This window comes from Dreissena polymorpha, chromosome 15, assembly GCF_020536995.1.
Source record: "Dreissena polymorpha isolate Duluth1 chromosome 15, UMN_Dpol_1.0, whole genome shotgun sequence".
NCBI lineage: Eukaryota > Metazoa > Mollusca > Bivalvia > Myida > Dreissenidae > Dreissena > Dreissena polymorpha.
In genome coordinates this window covers 53,398,977-53,410,373 of record NC_068369.1, presented here as the reverse complement: position 1 = coordinate 53,410,373, position 11,397 = coordinate 53,398,977, and the positions used below count along the sequence as shown (strand labels likewise).

The 11,397-nt window shown below is 33.5% G+C and overlaps 1 protein-coding gene across 7 annotated transcripts in view; it reads right to left on the bottom strand.

Annotated features, from left to right (window-relative positions):
• The window catches only part of LOC127859291 (signal transducer and activator of transcription 5A-like), a 68,592-nt gene continuing 57,195 nt past the window's right edge, over window positions 1-11,397 (bottom strand). For 6 of the 7 annotated variants that reach the window (XM_052396534.1, XM_052396533.1, XM_052396537.1 and 3 more), the window contains exon 21: window positions 1-9,570. In XM_052396534.1, the coding sequence (XP_052252494.1) occupies window positions 9,432-9,570 (139 nt within the window). In that variant the 3' untranslated portion in view covers window positions 1-9,431. The remainder of the gene's footprint in view (window positions 9,571-11,397) is intronic. The other variant, XM_052396540.1, reaches the window with a different exon arrangement.

Here is an 11,397-nt window from a genome sequence, read left to right as displayed (position 1 = left end):
TTACAGATGTATACATATTTATTTCAAAACCATAGAACAAAGAATAAAATACACGGTTATAATTTTGAGAATAACAATCAAAATAATGAAAATCTTAAAGCATTGTATGACAAGAAACGAAACTAGAACTGTAAACCAAAATACCCCTTAATCTAATCATAACTAACACATAATTCTATCAACTAACGATTTGAAGTATAATAATGCAAACCACATCGGAATGAGAATTGAAAGTGACGATTTTTTTGTTGTACTATTTTCAATGCGAATTCACAATTAATGAACACATTTACATAGTCTTGATTCTGGTACACACATTGGTAAAAATCAGCTTAGCCTGACTACAGTTTGTTTAACCCTTTGCATGCTGGGAAATTTGTCGTCTGTTAAAATGTCGTCTGCTGAATATCTAAAATTAGCATTTTCTTTGATTTTTTTCAAAGAATACTATCAGAATAGCAAACAATTTGGATCCTGAAAAACGCCACGTTCTGTGGCGTCTCATCTGGATCCAAACTGTTTGCAAAGGCCTTTAAAATTCGGTTCCAGCGCTGAAAGGGTTAACGTTTATGAGGAACACAGTAGCACTGACTACTGACAAAACTGACCAGATGCGCAAGCTTTTCTGATGCTATGCTGGCTGTTCTGACGCTATGCTGGCTGTTCTGACGCTATGCTGGCTGTTCTGACGCCATGCTGGCTGTTCTGACGCTATGCTGGGCGCATTTGAAGTAATAAGCATTTTCCCCCTCATTCGGTTTGTATGTTCAAACAAAATGGCACAAGAATATTTGGCATACATTATTTCTGGATTATATTTTATTTTTAACTACTGTATACAGGGCTTTTTCTGTCTTTAGCAAGGGCCTTATATTGGTGCCTGCCCCCAAAGAGAAAGGCCCCTTCCCCTAAGACAATTTCTTTAAAACGATGCAATTTTCCCAAAATGTCAAGCTTAGTTTGGGAAATTTCTTACCCATTTTCAGTTGTGTCTGGGTTTTTTTTCACCAAAGTGGAAGGCCATGCTCTTTCCCAAAATCAAGAAAAAGGCCCTGGTATACAATATCTTACATGTCACATTTTAGAAAAGAATAATTTTATAACAAGCCATTTATATGGACACATATATTTACTTTACTTTAAGCATTACCACTGGAAACTATATACACAATGGCCCCTCACTACAACACTCATTATTTAATTAGTTTGTTTTTAATTTGCAATATATTTTATTTAATCTCAACTCACATGGAATGCTTTCGACTACTGCGCAGGTATTTTGTATTTTACCATTAAATAACCATAACTTATTTTCATAAACTCCTAAATTAAAGCAAATAACACTAAACTAAACTAAAATTAAGATGTATGTCACAAATTGGTAAAATAAAATTAATCTAAGCAAAATTTAAATGTTGTAAACATCTGTATGTAAAACCAGTATTGACACTTTTTATGAAATTCTCAAATTAACCTAAGTTTTATCTAAGATGCTGAATTATTATAGACCCTGTCCTATGGATGGTGCGTTAAAATGTACATGGTGAGCATTGAGTGTAGAAATGTTGCAGCTGATTACTCTTAATTAGATACAGCATTTTTACCTTCAGCCAGCTATGTGGCATCAAATGCCAACACCGCCACCAAAAATGCGTCATAGATATTAAACAGACATTAAACAGCATAATTATGCTTGAATAAGTATGAAGTAAACAAACATAAGTAGAAAGCGACACATTCATGCATACTATTACATGTGTATACATATTATTCCAATTATTATTACAATGTCTGAATATAATAATGAAAGAAAGGGCCTTTTAAAGACATGATATATAACACTGAATATAATAATGAAAGAAAGGGCCTTTTAAAGACATGATATATAACACTTGTAATTAATCTTTACCATGGCCATGTATGGTTAGGTTAACAGTTACAGCATTCTCAAAATGCTGACAGGCATGACCAATGTGCAAAACAATACATGTACATGTATACCACTGCTTCTTCCAAAGAATGGCACCATAAAAGTCACACACATAATTACATCGTAAAATCAACTGAAACCAGCTCTCATCTGCATGAAGAATCACATGACCATATTCATTCACTATATTTAGAATGTCAAAAATACACTGCAAGCATTTATATAATAAACTGTACTAAAATAATGCTTTCATAAAATATCTCTTTTAGTCTATAAAAATATTTCTAATTTAGTGTGGTACAACAACTGATATGATAAGCAGCAATGAGCAAATCCAAAGGCAATTGCTTACATATATAGTGATATTTAACAATCTCTTCATGGAGGCATCAATTTCTCAATTTTCTTTCAGTAAAAGTAATTTTCCTTGAAATGATTGTTGTAGCAGCCTCCAGTGATGGTGTAATTGACTGGTTCTATGAGATGATTTCATTACTAGTTCTATGAGATGATGTCATGGACTGGTTCTATGAAATTATGTCATTGACTGGTTCTATGAGATGATGTCCTTGACTGGTTCTATGAAATTATGTCATTGACTGGTTCTATGAGATGATGCCATTGACTGGTTCTATGAGATGATGTCATTGACTGGCTCTATGAGATGATGTCATTACTGGTTCTTTGAGATAATGTCATTGACTAGTTTAAATGAGAGGATGTCATTGACTGGTTCTATGAGATAATGTCATTGACTGCTTCTCAAAGCATGCATTACCTTGGCGTAATGAACAGAGCACAATTTCCAACAATTATGAGAACTCAAGAGGGTCATGAGACACTGGGTCACTCAAATGCAGTACATATGAAATGATCTGAGCAAGTTTTATCAAGCTAAGATTTCGTTTAATATTTGCTGGAATATAATTCACATTTATTTTGTTCGACTTGGACCGATAAGTTTTTGCCCCACTTGACACAGTCTTACATGTGTATAAGATACTCCCATTTAGACAAGTTATCTCAGCAAATGTCCCAATTAATAGGCTTTTAAAGCTGATTGTAGAGGTCAGAAGCTCTTTCATTCATTCAATAAGCTGTGTCATGCCACAATGGATGTTTTGCCATATGCGGCCAGCATAGCTCCAGCCCAGCCTGTGCATCCTCGCGGTCTTGTCCGGAGCTACCCTGTACGCGGTCTTGTCGGGAGCTACCCTGAACGCTAATGAGACCACTTAACCTTGAGTGACTTTATAGCGGGCTTGGTTGCTCCAAACTTTACTGTGGGACTGTGCAGGCTGGTCAGGAACTACGCTGGCCACATTCGACCCATTTTTGCATGACACAGTCCTGGTTCTTGACAAACTTAGCATATGTATGTTGTGCAGAACTGTCAAATTCAAACCAGGAACTTAAATATGATAGGTTATGTGAGGGTAAAACCCTGGGTATTATCTTAAACTTACTTAATTTTCTGTCAATTTCAAAGAATAGGATCAAAAACATTTCTTAAAACATAATAATACTTTACTCATTACAACCTAAAATAAAAAAGGTAAAGGTAATTTGCAACCTTGTCCTATAGGGAAAAAGTTATACTTCACTCTTTCATAACCAGGCATTACAACTTAACTGGGCCTTCAGTCATTCATGGTTAATGTTAACAGTAAATCTGGATTATAAGAAAGGAAATGAATTGTCATGAAAATTGTTGTTTATCTACAGAATTGTGGTGTTCTCAACCATTCACTCAAGACAGCATGCTATCCAAAAGCAATACATCAACCATCTGTCATGCACCAACCAACTTGTGATGGCAATACAATGTTAAGATTTAATCTCATTTACATTATCTGACTTTAAACATACTGGTTAACCTAATTCAATCTACATTAACAAATGCCTTGAATTAATCAGGTTATACAATTTCATCAATATATTTCCAGTAACAAAAAACTGTTTATACAAATACAAATGCTAAACATGTTATTGGTGCTGCCAAACTGATATGAAACATTGTTTAAATTAAGTGAACGTGAAATTGAATAACATGGGTGTATAGTCTGCACTGACTTCAACACAATAACAGGCACTTGATGGAAATCAGTGAAGATGCTGAAACTTCTTTCCTGTGCTAGCTTAGCTGATCTAAGCTCTGTGCACATACTTAGTAGTACAGAGGTAGGAGGATTAAAGGCGGTAGAAAGCATGTTATAACAAGAGCACCGCCTTGCGGGTGCAGACCGCTCATCTATTTTCTTTTTAAAGATGAAGGGACTCTCAATTTCAATCACAAAGGAGGGAGGGGTGGAGTGAAGAGGGGTGCATAGTGTGGGGGTGTGGACATTTATTACATTATCTTCCAAAAATGCGGAAAAAAAATGCAAAAAAAAAAATTCGGGGGGTCGGGGGGGAGGGGATTCTTGGGTGCAATGGTTGGACGGTATTTCAAAAATAAGATAATAAAAATAAATATTTGTGTTTTTTTACCGTTTCAAAAAAAAATTGGGGGGGGGGGGTGGGGGGTATAGTGTGAGGGTGTGGTGGTCATTTGTGAGATGATCTTAAAAAAAAAAAATTTAGGGCGGGGGATGGTTTGGGTGGAGTCTATTGTGGTATGTCGGGTAAGAGTAGTTTTGTCAAAGTATCAATCAAATCTAATCATAAATAAAGAAGTTATGGCAATTTTAGCAAAATTTTATAATTTGACCTTGAGAGTCAAGGTCATTCAAAGGTCAAGGTCAAATTCAACTTGCCAGGTACAGTAACCTCATGATAGCATGAAAGTATTTGAAGTCTGAAAGCAATAGTCTTGATACTTTAGAAGTAAAGTGGATCGAAACACAAAATTTAACCATATATTCAAAGTTACTAAGTCAAAAAAGGCCATAATTCCGTAAAAATGACAACCAGAGTTATGCAACTTGTCCTTTTACTGTACCCTTATGATAGTTTGCGAGTGTTCCAAGAATGAAAGCAATATCTATGATACTTTAGGGGTAAAGTGGACCAAAACACAAAACTTAACCAAATTTTAAATTTTCTAAGTATAAAAAGGGCAAATAATTCTGTCAAAATGCACACCAGAGTTATCTAACTTTGCCTGCCCAGTCCCCTCATGATAGTATCATAAGTAAGTGAACCAAGTTTGAATGCAATAGCATTGATACTTTCTGAGAAAAGTGGACCTAAACGCAAAACTTAACCGGACACCAACGCCGACGCCAAGGTGATGACAATAGCTCATTTTTTTTTCTTTCAAAAAATAGATGAGCTAAAAAATCCTATATGACTGAACTGGGGTCCAAACAAGTCATGTGACTGGACTGGGATTCCCATACAAGTCATGTGACTGTACTGGGGTTCCAATACAAGTCATGTGACTGGACTGGGGTTCCAATACAAGTCATGTGACTGGACTGGGGTTCCAATACAAGTCATGTGACTGGACTGGATTCCAAATACAAATCATGTGACTGGACTGGGGTTCCCATACAAGTCATGTGACTGGACTGGGGTTCCCATACAAGTCATGTGACTGGACTGGAGTTCCCATACAAGTCATGTGACTGGACTGGGGTTCCCATACAAGTCATGTGACTGGACTGGGGTTCCCATACAAGTCGTGTGACTGGACTGGAGTTCCCATACAAGTCATGTGACTGGACTGGGGTTCCCATACAAGTCATGTGACTGGACTGGGGTTCCCATACAAGTCATGTGACTGGACTGGGGTTTAAACTCACAAAATGTTCTTTGACATCCCTGCACTCTAACAACTGATCTACCAATATCATAATTATTGAGTTAGGCGACGACTGTGAACAGAACAGATCTAAGTAAGTCAAATGGGTGCTGGCGAGTGAAAATGCCAAAATCAATATCACACCAGAATCACACATGAATGTTTGGAGGAACAGGGTAATATTATGAAACAAATGTTTTCTATCTTAAAAATATTTATATGATAAAACAACTCTGACAGCTTAAACCTTAAAAAAAATCAACCAAATAAAGTTCAAGTTAAAGCTAAACTTTTTAGAACTTACAACATCAAAACTATAACACAATATTGAAACTTACTTAACATGTAACCTTTTTGTAAAATTTTGAAAACATTTTAACACAATAGAGGTACTTGAACAAATCTAAGACAGTATACTATAAATTTGACACCAACACTGTAACAATATAATAAAATTAATCAATATTCATATATGTGACATAAAGTAACCATAACAATCTAAAATTGTATATACAAGGTTAGAAAACATAACTCAAAGCACTCATTAAATTGCATTAAAGAAGTAATAGGGACTAGTTACCAGATAATATGCCATTAATTTCTTAGAATGTATCACTAAGAATTTATATACAAGCAACTTCTTGAAAATTGATTATAGTTATTAGAATTCTGAATGTTAAAATCTCATAAAATACAAAGCAATAACATCATTAAAATAAGGCACACAAAACACAAACAGCAAGCAATCAAAGTTCAAATCCCAACAAATATATTATACTTGTACTTAAACAATAACTACAATATATTTAATAAAATTAAGTTTTTGACAGACATCCTCAATCTTTCCTCACGTTTACATATTGTAAATGCTAAACAATAATTAAAAGATACAAACTGTAGTTTTCTCTTTAAGAGAAAGTCTTCAGAGTATAGATAAAAGAAATGAAGTACAGAGAATGTACAGTTATCCACTGTTTGTGACAGTGCAAAAATAAAAGACTACACTTTCTATTCAGATTTGAAAACCTTCACCGTTGATTTGTAACTTACTTTTTTCCAAAGCCAAATTTTCTACAGCAAAATCTTGACATTTAATATTTTATCATTTTAATACCTTAGCAGATGGTGTTATAGAAAACAAAGCTCTATATATCACAATTAATCAAAATATTTATTGAAATATGTACCTCCTGAGTTATCACAGGTCATATAAATTCCCTTTACAAAATATAGTTCTCTGTCTTTTATGAGCAAGTGAATAAAACAATTATACTATCAAACACAGTAACAAGTTTTATATATGACACATTGACAAGGAATAAATTTATAGCGTTTAATTACTTTCCTTCTATATAATATAATTTTCTGTCGTATGAGCAAGTGAATAAAACAATTATACTATCAAACTCACAGTAACAAGTTTTATATATGACGCACTGACAAGTAATAAAATAAAAGTGTTAAATTACTGCCCTTCTATATAATTTTATTTTCTGTCTTTTATTAGCTAATGACTATTTTTATAATGCTATCAAACAAGTTTTTATAAATTACATATTGACAAGTAATAAAATAATAGGCTTAAATCACATCTCCTTAAACATTTTTTCTACAGTTAACAACAGATCAAAATCTTTTTGATTGTCAATAAGCTTAACAAATACCAAACATTGTGAGCAAAATTCCATAAAAACAAACATTTGTTTTCACAATGCTATGATGAGATTTTATAACTCAGACACTAAACGGGGAGATGTTTAATGTGTTACATCATATTTAGTGTTTTTTACACCGTAAACAGTAATTAAAAAAACTATGGCACGGTTGTCATCAACTATGAAAATATGCGAAGTACCTAGCTATTCTAATAATGACCTATATACAATTGAGTATAAAAAGGCTCACACAATTTCTTTGGCGGAAAATATGAAGATCTCACAAATCTCATTTTTTTAAAGATGGGCTTACTTTGTTCAATGGGAATAACAGAAATAAGTTTGTTTTCTGGTTTGTCAATCTACCTAAAAAAAAAAAAATCAGCACTAGAGTTTGTAAATGTTGGAGTTTGATCTTGTTGGAAATTTAGTATATTATTTAACATAATTCTATGTTAATTAATAATTAAATGTTGAATATGTCTATTTTGAAGTAAAAAGTAAGCAACCACAATGCTTCACATATTCACTGAACTTGTTGAAAAAATATTCACTGAATCTTCTTATTGACCATTTAATGTTTCATTTCTGTGAACATGCCAACATATTTTGTGTTCATCAGGGACTGTATTCACAAAGGTCCGTAAACTCATCAAAGCTCATTAAGTCTCTTGAAATCACATGCTTAGGCATGTTTTGATTAACATGTTATGAACATAACAAATATTGGTTAAATGATTATTTTTACCCTTTTGTAAGAAGAAAGTAGGGCTATAGGACTTCTCTCCAAAAATGTAATAAGATATTGAAAAACTACTTAGCTAAGATGTCCGCAAGGAGCTTTGAGAACACAAGCACAAGGGATCTGAAACCATTATTCCTTGTTGGTGCCATACAATTCTACAAACTACAGAAGGTTGTTCATGTACGTATATTGAGCATACTTTGACTATCATGGTTGAAATACCAATACAGATGGTATCTTAACTACACTGGTAAATAGCAGAACATTTACAAACACTATATACAACACTGCATGCGGGGAAGCAGACAATAACATGATAAGTTAGAAAAAAGCAGAAAATAATATGAGAAGTTTGAAACAATCAACAAATCTTAACTTAACAAAAACTTAAAAATTTGTTCCATACAACTGTGAACATCCATTTAAACTATACTATTCAAAATATGCTAAGGATCACTTTTTAAAGTATGTGTAAATTGAAGTTCACCCCTAGCTAGATTCAGCCAGCGTCACGCATCAATGATAAATCAATACAGAAAAAAATAATAATAAAAAACACACATTCTAATATCAATACTTGCAAAACAACAATTTAAAATGAACGTTATACAAAATTGAACATAATGTGAAAATAAAAAGCGATCCTTAGCAAATTTTGAGTAGTGTATTGCGTAAACAAAACAATGCAAAAGACTGATCCCATAGCTCCTAATAGTCAAACAAAGATTTGAAAGTATCCGATCACAAAACTCTGACAGCTGATCCTTTCACTTCAATCTATTCTGGGGTACAAAGTCATTTGCATTATATTTGAACAAATCAAACATGCTGTGAAGTCTAGATGCATACATGAAAGAACAAAGTGGAATGCTGAAGATAAACAAAGCACTACATAACAAAATTACCAAATATACAGAAAACTACACATTGTTGAGTACCTTACAATACCAACAACACAGATAATAAACACATCTCTGACCTCAAATTATGATATTTTTATAATAAAATATGTTGAGGGTTTCTCAATATGAAATACATTTACTCAAGATTTCACACTTAATTATACTTTAAACTGTACAAGATAATTTCTCTCTTGAACCTGCAATAATCCTATAATATAGAGCAAACAACGAAGGTATTGTTTTCAACAATTCATCATTTGTTAAATTGTTTTTCAAACCAGGCAACATATTGCTGATTGGTGCAAAACCAAGGGACAACCAAATGTCTCCATGGCTGTTACTGCTACAGGTCATGCACGCACACCACTGCTGTATCTACTTTACATTTCTATACAAGATACAGTAGTCTCCCATACAATGTTCAAAACATTCTGGCAACCACACAATTTTAAATTTACATAACGTCAGGTTGAGCCTTTGAGCCAATAGACAACAGCCAGTCCTTGATGTTGTTGAAATCTGTGTCGGCTAAGTCGCCAACAGTCACGGGTAAGTCCCTGCTTCCGTCGTCCATCATTGTGTCTCCGCAAGCCCTGATGAGAGAAACATACCCTGTAGAGAGCCACCAGACACAGTATAAGAGCCGTGTTCTGAGAAAACTGGGCATAATGCATGTGCGTAAAGTGTCCTCCCAGATTAACCTGTGCAGTCCACACAGGTTAATCAGGGACGAAACTTTTCGCTTAAATGACGTTTCTCTTTTAAATGGAGGCTCTTCTTAGCAAAAATTAAATTTAGGCTGAAAATGTCGTCCCTGATAAGTCTGTGCAGACTGCACAGGCTTATCTGGGACGACACTTTACGCACATGCATTGTGCCCAGTTTTTTCAGAACATGACTCATATACTGGAAAAGTTGGTTTTGGTAAATTTACTAACTACAAAATCATTATATTCTTTGGTCATTAATTTTTGTGATTTCACAGGTTGAAAGATACACTTACTAATTTAACGCAAACAAATCCGAAAATGACAGATGCAAATTCCTTTTTTTTGCAATATAAAAAATCCACAAATTTACTTGTTCGCTTAAGTCATATACAAAAACTAAACAATGAAATTTTATGCCCACAAATATAAAGGATTTTACAGTATTTTATTTTAATTATCATTCTATTCAGTGTTGTTTGCCCAAAATTTGAAAATGCACACCATAAACAAATGAATGTAATGGATACATTTTACTGCAGAAAACAGAACTCACTGTTCAAAATGTTCAATTAAATATATAACCTAATGTCATTACTAAACCATGAGCACTGTTCAAATGGAACCCTTGATTCTATGGTGGATCAATCACATAATAAAATGCTTGATATTTGTTCATAAAAGATGACTCAATGTTGAGAGTAAACAAACTTGAATATAATAATATTTTACTATAGGTGATCAATCATTTAAAGTTTTATTCATTTGTCAGGCATCTTTTTTGTTGTTATTATTTTTTCTACATTCGATTTGAAAATATTTCGTTGCTATTTCTTGACAGTTTGCTTGCAATTAGATCATAATTTTGCATAAACATGTTTCTTGTATGGTCCAAATTTGTCCACACCCATGGCCTGTTTTGAATAAACATAGTTCATTTATTTAAATTTAACATCACTGGAAATAAGTACATATTCTGGTATTTAATTTTCTACTTACCAAATCTTGTTCATATTACATGAATTTTATTTTTTGTACTGATGTGTTGTTGTTTTTTAAGACAAAAGAGAAAGACAAACATCTTCACAAAGAAAGCATGACACAAATAAAAGAAACATGTCTGCTCCCCATACTGCAGACATTCGAGACAAATATATTACTTATTACATGCTTATGTGACCTCAACATCTTTCACCAATAGATTTAACGTCTTCTTTTCCTCTTACAAATTTGGATCAAAGTAAGTCAAAGCATTCCCTAAATACCATGCAGGAACACAGTCACATGAACCTATAACTTTGTCCTCAAAATCAATAGGCATTTTCCTTTAATTCCTAGTGATCATCATACCAATGAGAATATCAAAGTGTTCTCTAGATATTTTGAGGAAAAAAATGTCTGTTTACAAAAGAAAGACCATTTGACAGACAGACAGTGAAATTCAATAAAATCCCACCAGTCATAAAATGAGCATAATTGAGGTCAAAACGACAAAAGCCTTCATAATCTATGAAATGAACATACAGTAAAAACTGACCTAACAGTCACAACAAGAATAACAGTCAATAGCAGACAACGGTCAGTCTGGATTCCCCCGACGAAAATCACTCTATATTACACTTGAGAACAACGGTCAATTGTCAATAACAGCCAACAGCCAATATTTTTCACTCCAAAAGTCATGTTTGAACTGAAAACAAGGGTCACATGTCA